Here is a 19,786-nt window from a genome sequence, read left to right as displayed (position 1 = left end):
GACACAGAGAACCCGCAGAGAGAGGACTGCTGAACTTGCCTAAAGGTGAGATGGTCTTTCAGGGTTCCTGATTCATGAGAGTCTGCGAGACATTCTGCAGGACACAGAAGAAAGTGACTGAACTGTCTTTGAAATTTCCTGCTTCATGGAAATGTCTGTTGGATACTATGGGCCTGAAGGCTGAAGATGGATGTCCCAACGGTACAGAGGAACTTTGGGTGACTGTCCAGGCAGCGAGATGTCTCTGTCATTTCTAGAGTTTTGGATTTCTTGGTTGCTTAGGTAATATATCCTTCTGGAGTCTTTGATGGAGTTGAAGAATGGATAGTTATAGTTTTCCTTAGTTATGATAAAAGATAAAGTAGATATAAATATTGTAACTGCAATTCTTGCTTGATAACTGTTTTGTTATATGTAATCTTGCTATGTTAAAGTTAAAGCCTTTCTTTTTTGTTTAAACAGAAAAAGGGGAAATGATGTGGGAGTCTTCTGTTTTGTGTTGATTTCATTGGTTAAATAAAGAGACTGCCTTAGCCCTTTAATAGAACAGAAAATTAGGTAGGCGGAGTAAACAGAACAAAATGCTGGGAGAAAGAAGCTGAGTCAGGCAGTCGCCATGATTCTCACTCCCGACACAGCTACCTCGTGGGCTACACAGATTATTAGAAATGGGTTAGGTCAATATGTAAGAGCTAGCCAATAAGAGGCTGGAACTAATGGGCCAGGCAATGTTTAAAAGAATACAGTTTCCGTGTAATTATTTCGGGTAAAGCTAGCCGGGTGGCGGGACGCAGCCCAGCCCGCCAATCTTATTACAACAGACAACACATAAACTGTGAGAATAAACAGAATGGTCTCACAAGATATGCTGAAAGGCTACCAGACAAAGCCATGTGGAGTCCAAGAAAAGGGCCAAAGCCCAGGTTTTCTGTTTTGCAATGGATCTTTGCATTAAACATTTCACATGGTGGCTTTGCCAATAAAGAGAATGACTGCAACAAAGGCAAGTATAAGAACATATTTCCAAATCACCTGCAGCCACACACAGCTCTGCTACCATAAAAGTTCTGGTAAAGCCAGGTGGTGATGCACGCCTTTAATCCCAGCACTCAGGAGGCAGAGGCATGGGGATCTCTGTGAGTTCGTTCCAGGACAGGCTTGGACAGGTTCTAAAGCTACAGAGAAACCCTGTCTCGAAAAACAAAAACAAAAACAAAAACAAAAAGTGCTGGTAAATAGCATCTCTGGGGAGAGAATCTCAAGGCGGTGTCTGATCATGTCTGGCCTTGGCTTCAATTCTGGCTGACCTCTATACACCTAATCGTGCATCTGAACCATGGAGCAGCTGTAAAACAGTCTGTGTATGTCTGTCCTCACATACACAGCACATCAAATGAATGGCTGCTAGGAAGCTCACCTGTGCTAAGATCCTTTGGATGGGCTGGTACTGCACTAGTGGGCAGCAAGAGATGCAACTGGAAGATGCAAGAAAGACACAAGGAAGCCCACTGATACCACACGTGACCTATGGCCCAACACTTAAATACACTTGGAATATCTATTCCTTTGGGGTACATTCCACAGCAAGGATAGCCTTGGTCTGAAAGGAAGGCTTGAGAGAAGGCACAATGAACACAGAAGCTGAGATGCCTCAGAGCCCCAAGCAGGATATAGGTATCTGGTTGGGAAATCTGCCCCAACCTCCTCCAGAGGTCCTTTAAGAAACAACCACATTAGCCAGACAGTGGTGGTGCCCATCTTTAATCCCAGCACTAGTGAAGCAGAGACAGGTGATTCTCTAAATTCAAAGCCAGTCTGGTCGACAGAGTGAGTTCCAGGACAGGCTCCAAAGCTACAGAGAAACCCTGGATTGAAAAAAAAAAAAGAAGAAGAATAAAAGATAAGAGGTAATAAAGTAAACAGTTTGCTTTATTTATACTCTATCGCTGTTCTACAAATAACATGTAACTAACTTATAAAACAAAAATTTCAAATGGTATAAGATACGGAAAAACATATCTGTCACAGCAGTGATTATAATGTCCCAGAATGTCAGGCAGTAGTGGCGCATGCCTTTAATCCCAGTACTCGGGAGGCAGAGATAGGCGGATCTCTGAGTTTGAAGCCAACCTGGTCTACAGAGTGAGTTCCAGGACAGAAACCCTAACTCTGTAATAATAATAATATCCCAGAATGACCCAAGTCCTATCTAGAGTGAGATAATAGTGATGACCATACAACTAAATATACTAGAAACCACCAACTAAATTTAGGAACTTGGTATGTGAATAATGTCCTAATAAAACCATTAAGAAGACAATAACTTAAAAAAAAAAGACAGTAACTAGCAATAGATGCTATCTCTTGGGCTGCACAGTAAGCTCAGCAGCAATCTGTGTGCCTAGCACACTCAAGGGGGGCGGTGTTTATGTCCTCATCTTTTGCACCAACACACATACATATGCACACATACATACATACACACATGCGCATGTGCATGCACACAAAACTGAGGAAATGACTGTTCTGTGGTTTTTATTGTAGATATGAGAGAGAGAACAGCTAGAAGCATCAGGAAGTCTGGAGCCGAAAAAGTAGACTGAACATGGTCAGCAGACTGGACCTGAACAGGAGAGAAGCAGGAGCAGAAGAGAAAGAAAAAGGGACATAGAGAGAGGGGGTGTGACAGAGCTGGGGGAGAGTAAGGGGGTGAGCACAGCCAAAATAACAGGGTTCTAAAGAGGAGGAGGGAAGCCAATGAGCTGGGGACTTTCAGGTAGGGGAGGAGATGAGAGGGGCTAGGACGCTAGCATGTACTGGGAAATGTGTAACAGGTAATGAGATACTGAGGGAGCCTGGAGGCTAGTGTGAGCTTTAATATGATAATAGATTCCACATAGCCATTTGTCCTTTCTGCCTTTTGGAATTTAGGAAAATAGGAGTTTCCTTGGAACCTGACACTGGGAAGATGGCTCAATGGATAACGCCACTTGCCACCACACACACTTGCTGAAGGACTTATTCAACCAATAGCCTTTAAAATACTGGGCTACTTTGGGCGTGGTCTCATGTACTATAAATGTAGACATAAAAGTGCGGGGGGGGGGGGCTATTGGCTGCTGGATTCGGTTCCAGTTCCCTGCACATGCAGAAGACTGCAGATCATTACTCTTTCTGTGAGTTTACTTACAATGTAGGCAGCATAGATCTTCAAATTTCCGGCTTCATGAAAAGTCTGCCAGACATTATGGGCCTGTAGGCTGACGATGGATGCCCCAACATTACAGAAGAACTTTGGTTGATTGTCCAGACAGCAAGATGTCTTTTGTAAATTATATAGTTTTGGAGGTTACTTACAATGCACTTCCTGTTTACTTAGTCAATATTATAGCCTTCTGGGGTCTTTGAAGAGTTGAAGACAGATGTTATAGTTTTCCTTAGTTATAATAAAGAATAAATTAGATATAAAACTTAAGACTCACAAAGATAGGCTAGATGATAGAGTATTTTCCTTAATTTGCCAAATGTAAATGGACTAAATACTGTAACTATAATTCTTATTTGACAACTGTTTTGTATATGTAATTTTATTATGTTAAAGTTAAAAATATTCCTTTTGGGTTAGACAGAAAAGGGAAGATGATGTGGGATTTCCTTCCGTATATGTGTTGCTTTTATTGGTTGATGAGTAAAGTTTTTTTGGCCAATGGCTTAACAGAGTAAAGCCAGGTGGGAAATCAGAACAGAGATAGAGAGAGAGTAGGCGGAGTAAGAAGGCGCCATGTAGTTGCCGAAGGATAAGGATGTTGTAGACTACAGACACTGAGACCCTGAATTTTCTGTGACCCCTTGCCTGCCAGTGTAAACAACTTGTTTTCCTGTGCCTGCAGCTGCTCTGGGCACAAGACCCTCATGAGTTCCTGATGGCAGGGGAGTGGTTTCTGGTGGGCTTGCAGCTGAAAAATCCTGAGAGCTAGGGTGTGGCCATTAGTCAAGGAGCCCTATATAAGCTGCCCTGGAACACAATGAAGGGGACATTCCTACTTAAGAATGACTCATGTCTGTCTGTGTGGGGGTATGTTTCAATCTCAGGCCCCTTGAGAACCATCCCATGGTATACGGGCAGAACAGTACAGGAGGGACGGTAAAGGAGGACGTGCCAGAACTTCACCCGGTAAGCCACAGCCTCGTGGCAATACACAAAATAATAGAAATGTTAATTTAAGATATAAGAGCTATCTAGAAATATGCTTAAGCCATTGACCATAGTTTCTGTGTGATTACGCAGGTTCGAGTGGCCAGGAAACGAAAGAGCAATGTGTTAATAAAATGAAAATTTTTAAAAGGAAAAAAAGAGAGAATGAAAAGACAAAGCATGTCCTGGAATCCCAACCAGAAATTTAGGGCAATCTGGGACACATCAACTCCAAAACAAAAAAGGAAAAGCACAGAGCAACCTGGAGAGAGCTAAGGAAAAAGATCTGGAAAGAGCCACAGGAAACCCTGTTGACAAATCTCAGAGGAAGTCACAAGAACATGGAAGTGGGAAACAACTTCACTACACTTTGCAAAACCAACAGCAATGCTAATTCTCACCCATTCATTCAGGTTCTTGTTGCTGTTTTAATCCCATTTATCAGAGAGAATCTGGGACTAGGTAAGAGGTTCTTGGTCGCCGGGCAGTGGTGGTGCACGCCTTTAATCCCAGCACTTGGGAGGCAGAGGCAGGTGGATCTCTGTGAGTTCGAGACCAGCCTGGTCTACAAGAGCTAGTTCCAGGACAGCTAGGACTGTTACACAGGGAAACCCTGACTCAAAAAAAAAAAAAAAAAAACACCAAAAAGAACCAAAACAAAACATAAAATTATTTTTGTTATTTCATAACTGTAATTTTCCTACTGTTATGAACTGAACTGTAAATATCTGATGTGCGACTCATGTGAAAGGGTCTTTTGACCCCAGAGGGTTGCGACCCACAGGTTGTGCTAGATCCTTACTTAAACATTTGCAACCAAATCCACTAAGCCTTTGACTCAGACCTGGGCTGAAGGCAACTTGCTCTGAAAGGCCTTCAATCAGCATCTCAACATCCCACACCCTCCCCTGAACATGAGGGCAGAGGCTCTGCATCTGGATGTGGGTGCTTCTCACCTTGCCTGAGACCTTCACATCCCAGGAATGTGGACTCCTGATCCATAGGTTCCAAAGGTTCCAGTCAGTTTAGTCCCTTCCCCTCATATTCCAGGCACCCCCAGTGGAATAAATGTCACTGCACAGGCCCTATGCTCCCTTCCCATCTATTTACTGAGCCTTCCTCCTGCCCTCTAGCCCAACAGGTTGTGCCTGCCTTGAACTCTGAAGTCAACCTCAACCACCTAGAGGCTGCTCACTGTCCAATCTTCCCTGAACAACCCTGAATTACAGCATGCCTCTGCTATGATGGCCTATGCAATTAGAGTTCAACACACCCCAAATGAGGGAAGGCAGAGGATGTTGTGATCAATGTTTGACAACAGAGGAGACTAAGGCACAGAGAGGTCATGAGTTTAGGTCATACAGCCAATGAGATGTGCTTACTGTCCCCCTGTGCCCTTGTCCTTCAAGCAAAGTGACAAGACAAAGCCTCTTAGTGTGCATACTCTAAGAAACCCAGCAGTTCCTGGGCCCAATGAGGAAGCATCAGCTTGCTGGATGGTTTTGATCATCACCCCTGTAAGGGAGCAAGAAAGGCAGAAAAAAAGACCATTGCCACGCATGAGAAAGTATACTAATTGTACCTGATGAAAATTCTTCTTGACCCCTCACAGGACAGGTGTTGCCAGTTCACAAAGTGCTGACACACTGCCCCTAAACCCAGCTCCATGATGCAACTGGGGCAACCTGCAAGATCAGAACATCATAGGTCCTAGAAGAACAGTGCTGTCAGGAAAGCCACCCCACACCCAGGCTCCAGGCCTCCTGCTAAGTGGGAGGCAGTGAGGGCAGCAGACCCACAGATTGCCAGTTGTCAAGGGCAAATCCACCCCGCTACAGTGAACTGTTCACTGGCCCCGGGGTTGAATCCATAAGTGCACAAAGACCAGGACTTCTCTTTGCTCTAGAAGGAGCTCCCAGTCTACTCCTCTCTAGGGCTCAAACCTTTATGTAACCTAACACGGGACGAGATGCTGACAGGACAGGAAGGCGAGGGAAGTCACCCCTAGAAGGAATCTTGACTTATCTGCAGACTAGAGACAAGAGGCCCAGTCATCACCTTACCTCACTCAGGACACCCTGAGGACAGGCAGGAGTGAGCATGCAGAGGTACTCTGGCAAGTGAAGACGCTTCTAGTAATATTACCCACACTCTGCCTGAAGGATACCTGTGGCTCCCCAACTCCGAGCATGAAGGAGGGATAACAATGGCAAATCAAGTCAAGCACAGCACTGAGTACAAAAGATTCTAGCTCCTCTGTCTCCACAAGCTTAGCCTTTATAGCCATTTTCTGTACGTTTCCACAACCTCCAGGATGGCCCCAGCTGCTGGCCACAGGAGGTGGCTGCGTGCAGGGCAGATGGAATAATTCTACAGCCCTTTATGAAAAGCAGTCAGTAGGATACACCAAATGTTCCCAAGTAACAAAACAACCCAGAAACAAGTGTCAGGTCCCAAAGAAATCGAGAACAAATGGTTCTCACCCCCACCTCCAACCTAAAACCTCTCCAGCACCTCAGCTTCGTTTCCTTTCACCCAGCTTCTGATTCCTATAGAACCCAGCCATTCTGGCCACACAATCTCTTGGTTCTTTAGCTCCTTCACTCTTGATTCCTGGTCCTCCCTCACAGCTCAGTCCAGTCCAGATGCCCTGGCTGAATTCTCCCTACATCTACAATACAAGCTTTCTCACTCTACCTTGGAGACATACTGCCCTCATTTCCTTTATCTGATGCTGAAACCCAGGAGAAGCATATAAGAGCTTCATTCCCAGGAGCTTAGTCTCTCTCCTAACTAAACAAAGCTACTAACCTGACTCTCCCAAGGTATGTATGGATCATTTGTTTCTGCTGGTTTCTGCCATCACCAAATCCACTCCAAATTCTAGTGTCTGCCTCTTCAGCCACTTCTTCCCTCCACCTGTTCTAATCAACCATCTCTTGTTGTCTACTCGGGAAGTGTTTCTCTGGTCCTGAAGCCTGCTATGCCCTCCTTGGGAGCCCATCACCTGATCTCTCCCCATGGGCATGTCTCTAAGATACTTACTCCTCCCCACTGCTGGAAACCTCCCTTTCCCCCAAAGCCTGCCCCACTCCAGCCCTTTGGATGTTTTCTGCCCCACCTTTTCCTCCTCTACTGGGAGGAGCTACTGCTCTCTGCCACACTGCTGTGCCAGAAGGCTCCGCTCAGCCTACTGGGCCTGTCATGTGAAAACGGACACCTCTCCTTCGACAAATCTCTTGGTCCCCTTGGGGATGACTTGGATTAACATTCACCTCCTCAGGAGCAGCAGTCCCATAGCTTCTGTAAGTCCTCTAAGACACCAGAACCCTCCCCAGATGGAACTCCTGTCCTAGAAGTCCCACTGAATCCCTACACCCTCCTGGGCCTTATATATGACCTTTCTCTCTTCCTCTTCTGACTCAGAGATTAGAAAGCCTCATTGTCTAAAAACAGCTTGACCTCAGTACAGCTCAATGGCCAAAACTTAGCATACTCAATTTTCAAATTCTCTCATATAGTGACAATTCCTGCCACTGAATAAACAAATGATCCCCAAATCACTGACATCTCAACTTTCTCTGTTCTATACTTCTTAAAGCTTCTTATCGCTAAGGTTTCTCTACTTTCCAATCTTAAAAATCTTTTATTTCTAAGATTTCTTTGTTCTCTGCTCTCCAAAAATCTCTTAAGACTATGCTGTAAACTATTAGGATTTGTAAATTCATTGGATATGGTTAAAAAATCTGTAATATCTGTAAGAGGAGGGGCTGGAGAGATGGCTCAGCAGGTAAGAGCACTGACTGCTCTTCCATAGGACCTGAGTTCAATTCCCAGCAACCATATGATGGCTCACAACTATCCATAATGAGATCTGGTGTGCTCTTCTGGCCTATAAGTAGACATACAGGCAGAACACTATATATATAATAAATAGCCAGACGGTAGTGGCGCATCTTTAATCCCAGCACTCGGTAGGCAGATGCAGGTGGATCTCTTGTGAGTTTGAGGCCAATTTTGTCTACAGTGAGTTCCAGGACAGCCAGGACTGTTACACAGAGAAACCCTGTCTCGAAAAACAAAAATAAACAAACAAAAATCAATGGAGTTCTGATAACCTATTAATCTAGCCCTAAGCCACAAGTTCAAAATTCTAAGTTTCCTTCAGTTGTTTTTTAAGTATAGACTTAAGGTGTGTTTCAACACACTGAAAACCACACACCCAATCTATATTTACAATATAATATATAATTTATATTATATGTGGACAGGAGAGAGTAGACATGCTTTAAACCCAAAACCATAGCTTTTGCTATGACTCAAAGGGGTGAGTCTACTGCTTTTTCTACAATGTGGATTCCGTACAGAGAACAAACAGTAGTGATGCTAATATATCTAAAACTTTTATCTTTTTCTGTAAACTTAAAAAATTCTTATAAGCAAACCAGGCAGTGGTGGAGCACACCTATGATCACAGGGGGTACACAGCAAGATTCTGTCTCAAAACAAAGCAAAGAATAACAAAAACCCCACCCAAACAAACAACAACAAAAAAATCATGTAAGGTTCAGCAAGTTGCGACTTGGATTCACCTGTCATGGGTCAAATTGACTCCAAATAAGTATTCCTATCAATCAACAGCCTAAGCTTCCCCTCTACTGCCTGTCCTGAGAGTGGGCTTCTCCTTTCACTGGTCTTGGAAATCCTCTCCTCCCCTAACTATGGAGACCATGGGCCTGAAGTTTCAGCTGTACATCCAAGACAAATATTTTCCTCCCAGCCCCTTAACTTTATCTTCTGTCCCTAGTCTATATCCGTCTCAACAGATCTGCAATCAAATGAAGAGTGTGAAATGCTCCTACAACATGGCAGCCCCAAGGGTTCCTTCAGAAGCTGCATCCCAGCTTGCTCCAAAGCAGCCTGCACTTCACTAAGCCCAGGTGGTTCTTGAGAACCTGGGCAGTGAGTAAAATAGATGTCCCCCAGCCCGCACTTGAGAGGATCAGGCAAATATCATGACAGGCCCCTAATAACTCAGTTAAGAATTAGGCCTCAGTTCCCACCTCCTGGAACTGAACAAGTCAGTTCCTGAGGAAGACCCAACAAAGGGCCATCGATCACCAACTGCCCCGACAGTAAGGGGCAATCGATCACCAACTGCCCCGACGGTAAGTGCAAGGGTAATGTCAAGCACTAAGGCAGAGCCAATCCCCCTCCACCCACACACACACATACACACACCAGGTACCTCAAAGCAATAGCCAAATAAGGACAAAGCCTGGGACTTGTCCAGATTTGCCCATGCATACTAGCCCTAACCAATTAGAAGTGTACTAATATGCCGTCTTGCACAAACCAATCCTAAGCAGAACAATCACACTGCTTTTAGAATTCCTTTATTATGTATAAAAGAGTATGCACGCTTTTCTTGGGGGTCACTATTCGCCATTTTTGCCTTTGTGTTGGATGTGCTGTCCCGGCATGCTGGTACCTTGAAATAATAAATGCTCTTGCTGATTGCATACGTGGATGGTGGTCTTTTGTGGGACATCTCCAGGACCCTCTAACAGCATTCCCATCTCCCTTCCCAGCCATTGGCCAACACTGCAGCCTTCCTGCACCCTGACAACAAAGCTCTAATTTCAGCTGAGAAGCAATTATAGAAGAGACAAAGTTGCCCTTTCTCATCAACAAAAAGGCTGGGATTTCAGGTCCCAAGGCAACAGAGAACAAATACTAACGGCCATGCCTGTTTAACACAGCAAAGCACGTGCTGGCCAGGCTCTCTCGGCAGCACGGTGCCTAAGTCCTCTCAGCACTCCTCATCCCACTCCCAACCCTCAATCTCCGAGCTCGCTTCCCTTCTGTTCAGCTGGAACCTCCAGCAACCGCTGCACATCCAAAAAGCCCCGCCCCCTCAGAGACTCTGAACAAAGACAAGGCACCAAAAAGTTCAGATCCACATTCTTGGCGACTGTTACAACTTCCTCCATTGTTGCCACGGGCAGCCCAAGTCCCCGCTAAGTGTTCAGCTTTTGACCACACCTGTGGTGGGCACATCATCACCCCTCACCCACAACTTATAAAGTCTCCCTGCTTTATTTAGTTCAGGGGTGCAACTTCACTGGCCTCAATCTCTGTGACTGGAGAACCCACCTGGGAGTTGCTCTGCTCAAATAAACTTGTATTTTTTTCAATTCATCTTGATTTGGTTTACTGTTACTGTGTAGGCAAGAAACTTTTGGGGGTGGTGGTGGCAGAAAACCTATTCCCTTCTCCCTGCTTTACTTTCCTATAAAAACCGGCCACCTCAGTCACTCATTCTTGTTGCCCTCTTGGTCCTCTTCTCTTGACTCCTGGTCCCCTCTCTTGTCCCTCTCTTCTCATCCTCTCCCACCTCAGTCTATTCTGCAGGGCCATGTTCAGTCTGTACTTTCCCTCATGTCTACAATACAAACCTGCTCCTCAACCCTGCCTAGAAGCAATCATGTCCTTGCTTTCATCCAGCAAGCAGGTAGACAGGTGCTTGGGATCCAGACTGAAGTAACACCAGGCAGGCCCACACAGCAGCCACCCTTGATTTGAAGGTGGCATAGGCAGGAGCCAGCAATGCTCAGAGTCATCCAGAAGACTTCCAAGACCCATACCAAACAAACTCTGGCTGGCCCAGGGCTAGTCTCTTGAAGAGAGCTGGCTTTCAAGGCATGAGGTCTAGAGGCTACACCTGGTTTCCATCAGGGAGCTGGGCCACAGGAGGCAAGCAGCCTTTCAAGGACCAGAGTAAGTTGTGGGCACAGGTATAAAAACCTCTGTTCCCAGATGTCTAACCCAGTGTTCTCCTGACAGTTTGGCTGGCGGCTCCCACCAAGTGAGATTGGAACAGAGCCCCAGTAAGATACAACTGACCAGCAACTCTCCTTGGCATATCTGTTGCAGGGAGCATTGAAAACAAAGAGGCTCCCAAACTGCGAGAAGGGCACACCTCCACAACTAACCCGTTATGGTGCCCAAGCTGGTCTCAAACTTAAAGGCTCAAGTCTCCTCCCTCAGCCACTTAAGGGACTGGGCTACACTTTGCCTCAGCTTTTATACTTTTGGGGGTGTATATGAAAAACTGGGGCTAAAACCCAGGGCCTCATATGAGCTAGACAAAGGTCTCCCACTGCACTGTACACACCTCCAGTCCATGAGGTAGAGTCCTGGAACTTTGCCTCTAACAGAGGCTTCAGCCCCACCCAAGGCAAGGGGACTTGGCCTGTGCCACACATCTAAGGAAAGAGAAATACCTCTGGGTAAATAGAGACACTGTTGCAGAAACTGCCCCAGTGTCTGCAGGCTGATGACAGGGAAAGAAATGTGGGCTACCCAAGACCATGGAAGGTTACTCAGCTACTGCAATGAATGGAACTCACATACCACCCGAAGGTAGGTCACAGGTCTGAGCCCCCCACCTCTCCTCCATTGCTACTTTTCAGTGACCTGGTATGTTGTGATTTCTTCAAATAGTAGGGCAAGGCAGAGGGCACCACAAGCTGGCCATTTAAGTGTTTGGCTCTAGTGACCACACCTGCTTTGGTCCTCAGCTTGGAGGCCTTCCAGCTGTGTGAGGAAACGGGCGTGCCTCAGCCTCTGCATTTTCAAGGACATAGCTGACTAGCGAGCTCCAAGTAGGCAGGCGTACAACCTCGTTGCAGAGTCCTCCAGGTGCTGCTACCATGCTGACCTGAGTACTGGGACTTCACAGAAGTCAGAGGGGAAACCTGTGTTAGAACCACATCCCTGTGTCCCAAGGACCTCACACTTTTCATTTAAGCATAAAGATTCCCAGACTTGGGTGCCCTCACCTGAGTTCCTGTCTGACTCACTTCCTGAGAAGAAACCCTCAGGGACACATAGCAGGACTGTTGGGTCACTCTGTCCTTTCCACCCCATGGCAGACAGGGCACACAGGACTCTTCAGTGAGATCACAGATCTGCAAATGTGGCTTGATCAACTCCATATATATAAAATGCCAAAGCAGAGAGAATCTGCCTCTGCCTCCCAAGTGCTGGAATTAACGGCATGTGCCACCACCGCCTGGCCACTAAGATTTTTAAAGATTTAAATAGACGTAGAGCCAGACATGGCATGATACACCTATACCCCCAGAAGGCTAAGGTAGGAGGATAATGAATTTGAGGCCAGCCTGTGTTAGAGGCCTACTCAGGGGCAAAATAAAACTATAAAGACATACACAAGAGATGATTTATTATGCTTATGGGTATAAATAGTCAGCAAAAGGATGGCCATTCTCCCCAAATGGATGCATAATCTCTACCCAATTCAATTGTTTTTGTAGACATTGACAAACTATACAATTCCTACGGACACATATAGAATCCCAAGTCATTTTAAGAAAGAACCACTATAGAGAACTTGTTCTTGTAGCTGGCCTCCATTAATCAGCCATGTGCTGCTACTAGCATTATGCAGACCAGGCTTTCCCACTGTGGGCTCTTTGGACCCCCAAATTCTTTATTCTGAGGGCTGTCCTGTGGCCTGTACCTACTAGATGCCAGTAACACATACACACCCTGGGCTGTGCCAAACTATCTCTATGCACTGCCAAAGGCAAGCCTCAGGAATTGGGGAAGGGGGCTTGACAAAACTGTCTCAGTTGAGAAACACTGGGAAAGAATTACAAAGGAAAGGGAGAGAATGTTGTCCAGAAATAAACCCTTTCGCATTACAGTAAACCGAGTTTGGACAGAGATGCAGAGGCACTCTGACAGAAAGAGGACGGTCTTTACATGAAATGAAGACACGGCAGCATGGCTCAACTTACTTCCGTGTTTGACGACCTGAGTTCAATCCCCAGGTCCCACGTAGTATAAGAACCAACTCCAGCAAGTTATTCTCTGATGTCACTCTTTCTTAAACTAGAAAAAATTAGGAGGACTGAGAAAACAATCCGGTGGGTCAAGGGGGTGCATGGCAAATGTGAAGGCCAGAGTTTGGATCAGTGTCCACGTAAAGGCTGGGTGAACACAGGAGCAGAGTTGGGTATGCCCAGAGCAACGTGAACAGCTAGAATAGCCAAATTTGGCCAGTTCTGGGTTCGAGTGAGAGATCCTGCCTCAATATAGAGGGCAGAGAGCAAAAAAGAAAGAAACCCACACACACATTTAAAGGCGTGCATATGACATGCACAAACTCCCTGCCACCCTCCACCAAGATAAAGAGAATCTGTGAAACTTAATCCAAAAGCATTATTCACTTTTAAAAACTGCTAAACTGAGCCATCCTAGCTGTAATCCCAGTAGGAAAGGAGCTGGAAAAGGAGGATATCCATGAGAGAGAGAGGGGGGGGGGCCCTCATGGGCGATGTATTAAGTTCCAGGCCAGATGGCCTACAAAATAAAACTCTATCAGAAAATAAAAATAAAATATCTATCAAACAAACCAAAGAGCTAGAGATCTCAGTGGCTAAGAGCACTTGCTGCTCTTACAGAGGACCAAATGATGACTCATGACAGTCTCTAACTCCAGTTCCAAACGATCACATCTTCTGACTTCCAGGGGCACAGGCACACATGTGGTACACACACATACATATAGGCAAAACATTAACATAAATGACTCAATCTTAAATTAAGTAGGTAAGAGCTGGCTGCTTTTCTAGAAGACCTGGCCTGGATCCCTAGCACTCCTATGGTAGCTCACAACCGTCCATAACTCCAGTTCCAGGAGATCAGCCACCCTCTTCTGGCCTCCATGGACACCAGGCAGGCATGTGGTACACAAACATGCATGTAGGCCATGCAGTGGGGGCACACACCTTTAATCCCAGCACTTGGGAGGCATAAGCAGGCAGCTCTCAGTGAATTAGAGACCAGCCTGGTCTACAAAAGTGAGTTCCAGGACAGCCAAGACTGTTCCACAGAGAACCTGTCTCAAAAAAACAAAACAACAACAAAATGCACGTAGACAAAACACCAATAAACATAAAACTAAATTAATCCCAGCAACTAGGATGTAAAGATCTTCATGAGTTCCAAGGCCTGGCCTACATAGAGAACTCCAGGCTGTGAGGGATATAGGGGTGGCACAGACATCTTTGTGCTCACAGATACGCTCTAGGGGAACCTGGAATGTTAAGCACACAGAGTTGTTCCTTCAAGGGAAGGGATTCCAGAACTTGGAACTGAGGCAGGAGGATCCTGAGTTCTAGTCAGCACAGGTTACACAGAAAATTCCAAGCCAACCTAATGAACGGTAGTCTCCAGAAGATATCATCATTATGTTACAAAGATACAATACCTCTAGATTATATGATTCTATTTATGTGAAATGTCCAGAAAAGAAAAAATGCAAAGGCAGAAAACTAAATTCTGACTCTGCTGTTAAGACTGACTACAAACAGGTGCAGACTAACTGCGGGGAGGGAAAGGCCACAATGGGTTATGGTGGCTGCACAATCTACCTACTTACTAGAAATCCTTTCATGCGGCCGGGTGGCGGTGGTGGCACACGCCTTTAATCCCAGCACTCGGGAGGCAGAGGCAGGAGGATCTCTGTGAGTTTGAGGCCAACCTGGTCTACATGAGCTAGTTCCAGGACAGGAACCAAAGCTACAAAGAACCCTTGTCTCGAAAAAAAAAAAAAAAAAAAAAAAAAAAAAAAAAAGAAAGAAATCCTATCATGCTTACAATGGATCAGTTATATGGTACGCAAGTTATACCTCAACAAAGCTGCTCAGGGTGAAACAAACAGGATGAAAACAAAGCAGATATATTTGAATTCAAGTTCTGCATTGTTGACAGCACATGAAAAACTCCCTAAGGAAAAAAACTGGACCACATGAGATGTTAAGCATTACTTGGGGAGTTGCAGAGATGCTGAGTGGTTATGGACACTTGTTGCTCTTCCAGAGGATCTGGGTTCAATTCCCAGGACCGCATGGTGGTTTACTCCAGTTCCAAGATATCCAACACTCTCTTTTAGCCTCCTCGGGCACCATGCATTCACATGGTGCAGACAAAACATTCACACATAAAATCAAAAATGAATACATCTAAAAAAAATTTTTTTTTTTATTGCTTGAGCTCAAATGATGGCTCAGCAGTTAAGAGTACTTGTTGCAGTGGTGGTGCACGCCTTTAATCCCAGCACTCAGGAGACAGAGGCAGAGGAGCTCTGTGAGTGGGAAGGCAGTCAAGAAAGACCACACAGAGAAACCCTACCTTGAGGGGATGGAGTGGGGGAGGTACTTGTTGCTCTGGTAACTGACCCAAGTTCAGTTCCCAGGACCAACATGGTAGACAGCAACTATCTGTCCAGAGGAGCCAATTTCACCGACACTGCATGCACTTAGCACACAGACACACATAAAATAAAAACGATACTGTTTTTGAGACAGGGTCTCACTGTGTATCCTTGGCTGGCCTGGAACTTGCCGTATAGATCAGGCTGGCCTAGTCTACATAGAGATCCTACTGCCTCTGTCTCATAGAGCTATGACTAAAAGTTTGCACCACTTAAACAGCTTTAAAGAAAACAAAGACTCAAGGAGGTGTGACACACATCTTAGTCCCAGCACGCAAGAAGCAGAGGCAGGTGGATCTCTCTGAGTTTGAGACCAGCCTGGTCTACAGAGCGAGTACTAGGACAGTCAGGGCTACAGAGAAACCCCGTCTCGAAAAAACAAAAAGGAAAGGAAAAGGAAAAGGAAAAGGAAAGGAAAGGAAGAAGGAAGAAAACAAAAACTATCACCTTCTCCTCAAAATAATCAAGAAACCAGCAGAAGCCTGAAAAGGCAGTTTCATAAAGTTGAACGATTGGTTCATAGGAGCACCCCTCAAACGTTCTTCAACATTTCTGTCATTCCCAGTTCATGCACCAAGATCCTGAGGTTCCCATGTTAAATGAATAACAATGAAAGACACAATGTCTACATAGTTGTCTAGAAGGCTATGGAACAAACCAGCACTCCGAGGTGCCGGCCCCAGCACCAAACGTACACCAAATGAAAACCTCTGAACTGGGCAAGGCCCAGAACTCAGAGATATGAATGGCAGCCCAGTCAAGCCCAGGTGGCCAATGGATTTCAGCTGCTGTGCCACAGCTGGCTAAGATATTCTGGGGTTGTTGGCCGAGTACCGTAAGCAATCAGAATGCCTGATACAGTGGATCTGTAGTGCACGCATATGCCACACATTGTTGTTTATCCTACTGCCTGAGAAAGAGAAATTAAGACTACTCAGGTGTCAGGTGAGGGGGCGTGCCATAGTAAGCTAGGTTTCCAGTATCTGTTACACCACTGCCAAATACTGTTAGGGTCTGGTCAGTCATCTAGTTACCTTTGAAGCAGTTATAGTAGCTAACATTTGCAGAAGAATCCTTAAGTGCCTAGCACTATAAATTAGCAACCCATTTTACAGAAGGGGAAACTGATATGCAGATATCAGTCCTTGAAGTCTCTAAGGGAACCTCTGGAGACACAGCCTGTACTGGAGACTCACGAAGGACATCCTGACAGATCCCAGAACCTCACATGAACAGAGTATTCTCTCAAACTTGAGAGGACATCAGACATACCAGAGAAAAATGGGCTTAAATGCATTGCCCTAGGCCAAAACAAGTCTTGAAGTTTCACCCAAAATGTTTGAAGGAGGCAGATACTTTTGGACCACACAAGAAATCTGGTCTAGTTGGTCTGAAAACATCTGAAAAGCAAACATCACATTGGACACCCAAAAGACTGGACCTAAAGGCCCGTTTGGAGGCCTGCGATAGGTTCAGTGTTCTACCCACCCACCCACCCCAGGAAACTGTATAGAAATAAATGTAGCTAAAGTTCTGTACAGCCACACGCATCCATTATCAGGGCAACACCCATTGCTGGGTATGGTGGGGCACACCAGCAATCTCAGCACCAGAAGCTTAAGGCTGGAGAACTACCTCGAGTTTGAGATCAGCTACACAGTGAGTACCAGGCCAGCCAGAGCTACATAACAACAAAACAAAACAACAACAAGGCAGGTCTAGGAATGTGACTAAGTTGATAGAGTACTTGACTAGCATGCACAATGCCCTAAATTCAAGTCTCCAGCATCTCATAAAACTGAGCAAAATAGTACACACTTGTAACCCCAGGACTGTAGGGTAGAGGCAGGTGGACCAGATGTTCAACATTACTCTCAGCTATATAATGAGTTGAACTAGCCTGGGCTACATAAGAAGATCTGTCCTTATAATTGTTTATTTATTATTTATTTATTAAAACACAAGAGGAAACAGATAGGATAGGAGCAAGCCTCCTCTGGGAGCCCATATTTGATGCTGGTCCCAGATCCCATAATCTATCAGTGTGTCTGCCCTGAACAAGAAGGCAGAGTTCGATAGTCCTCTCCAACTACTATCCAGTCCTCCAGGGGAACCCCAGTAGCTCCCCATCGATCATCTCTCTGAGTCAAATACTAGTGTCCCGCACCCGAACGCTAGGAAGAAAAGCCTGGGTCCAAATCCGAAAGAGTTGTCACGATCCGGGGCCGGTTTTCATGCCTCCAAAGCCTGCGAACCCCGGAGGTGAGGCAGTTCTCACCGCACTCTGAACCCAGAGATGCCAAGCTCGGATGTGAAGGGCTGTGCAAAGTAACTGGCCCAAGGTCACCAGTTAGGAAGGGGCCGCACAGGGTGCGACAGCGGCCAGTTGGGATAGCCAGGGCCGCAGCCACGCCTCAGACTCCACAGGTACCAGGAAGGGGCACAGGAGGACGGTCCGCCGCAGGACAGGGCGCTCGCTCGTCTGGTCCCCAAGCCTCCTGGTGTCCCCAGCCCCCGCTCCAACCCGCATCCCCGGAAGCTCACCCGACTTCGGGGGATAGCGGTAGGCTGAGTTGGCCTGAATGTCGATGTCCTCCACGCCCGCGATGCGGCGACTCAGGATGGAGCCCATGTTGTGCGGTTCGGCTGGCCGGTCGGAGAGGAAGGGGTGACGGCTGCGGCGTCCTCACACCGACATAGCCCAGAGCAGGCCGCAGAGACGCGCGTCCACCGCCGCGGCAGCACCTCCCCACAACCCCCGCCCCCGGCCGCCCTGGCCTAGCCTGGCGCCCCGCCCCGTCCCGCAGCTCCAGGGGAAATGGAGTCCGCTCCGGCTCTGCGCGCAGGACCGCGGAGCGCGTGCGCACTGTGCTTCCCAGATGACCCTCACGTGAGCTGCCACGACAGGACAAACCAAGAAGTCCATGCTGCGAGGGGGGTACCGCCCTCAGACGATGCTAACCTCTGAGGCCAAGATGGATGTTGACCCCAGAATGCCTCAGTCCCTTCATTTTCTATCCACAGTTAGACACTTGTGGAAGCTCCAGCGTCTCCCACATCAACCCAGTCTGAAAATCTCTGCATACCACAGCGGCTCTCCCCACTTCCCGAGCTATTCTCCCGTCCCCCAGCCGCAAAGGGAACACCTTTTACCTGTCTGGAACTGGGTGGCCTCCAAGCTCTTAGAGGAATGCAGAACTTGGTTGGGTCTTGGCCGAAACCCACCTTTGTCGGTCAAGACATTTGCAATGGGTACGTAATTTTAGAGCACCCACTGAACACAGACTTCTCCCCATTTCACACATAGGGAATCTGAGGCACAAAGCAGGGCAGACTGTAAGTAAAAAAGTTCAGAAGAATCAGGATACCCACTGCAACTATACCCTGGCTTTGACTCTCACACTTCAGTAAGGATGCCAAGAAATCTGTTTTTATGATTTTTAGATAAGGGACTGAGTTTCTTAAACATGCTTCCCAACTTGAACCTGCTGTGCCAGAGCAGCTTGGGATAGCAGCAGGTGAAGCGTCAGATGGCAAATTCACCATAGTCCAAAGTAGAATGGACTACACCTGAACAAAGTCCTCTAGGCTCCTCCCACGAAGGGGTCTGCAAGGGTGCAGAGAAGGTCAGCTGCACAGGGAAGCGGAGTGAAGGCAAGAGACCCTCAAGTGGGGGAGAAGGTAGGGAGCTGTAGCGAGAGGAGGGATGCAGCCGAAGCACTCAGATACTATGAGCAGACAGACTGAGAGCAGGCCGAGGAGATGACCGAAATGGCTGGGCGATGGAATAACAGATATAATATATATAATTGAATAACATTCAAAGGACAAAGGGCTAGCCCTGGAAGCAGTGCTGAGGAAGAGTGGCTGTCCAACCAGAGGGCTTGCTCAAGGTTGCCATTCACCAGAGATTTCCCTCAAGGCCATGCTGTTGAGATAGCAGAGACCCTCCAGGGCCTTTCAACTAAGGAGTGTGTATGAGCATCCGAAGAAGCTACATTTCCTGGCTGGGAAGCTCTTTTTCTTCTCACGTGGGAACCGAAGTTCCATAGTCTGAAGTGACTGCCTCCCACCCCAGCAACCTCCTCCATCCCCAAAGAGTCACGCTTCTGGTTATCCTTCAGCTAAGGCTGCTCCAGAGTCATTAATTGTATGGGAGCTCTCCAAATTTCTTCAAACTCAACATACACCAGCAAATTAGCACTATCGACCGGTAAAGAAAGAAAACCACAATACCTTTGTAAACACACTTAGAATCACAAGGCTTAACACACTAATGACTACAG

The 19,786-nt window shown here is 46.5% G+C and overlaps 1 protein-coding gene across 5 annotated transcripts in view; it reads right to left on the bottom strand.

Annotated features, from left to right (window-relative positions):
• The window catches only part of Mgrn1 (mahogunin ring finger 1), a 53,008-nt gene extending 34,688 nt beyond the window's left edge, over positions 1 to 18,320 (bottom strand). For 2 of the 5 annotated variants that reach the window (XM_041675826.1, XM_041675830.1), the window contains exon 1: positions 18,045 to 18,320. In XM_041675826.1, the coding sequence (XP_041531760.1) occupies positions 18,045 to 18,132 (88 nt within the window). In that variant the 5' untranslated portion in view covers positions 18,133 to 18,320. The remainder of the gene's footprint in view (positions 1 to 18,044) is intronic. The other 3 variants (XM_041675828.1, XM_041675827.1, XM_041675829.1) reach the window with 2 other exon arrangements.
• Between the last annotated feature and the right edge of the window lie 1,466 nt (positions 18,321 to 19,786).

Source organism: Microtus oregoni, unplaced genomic scaffold (genome assembly GCF_018167655.1).
Source record: "Microtus oregoni isolate MIOR12 unplaced genomic scaffold, Mior012 000027F_ref0000203, whole genome shotgun sequence".
NCBI classification, from domain to species: domain Eukaryota; kingdom Metazoa; phylum Chordata; class Mammalia; order Rodentia; family Cricetidae; genus Microtus; species Microtus oregoni.
This window is presented reverse-complemented; position numbering and strand designations above follow the sequence as displayed.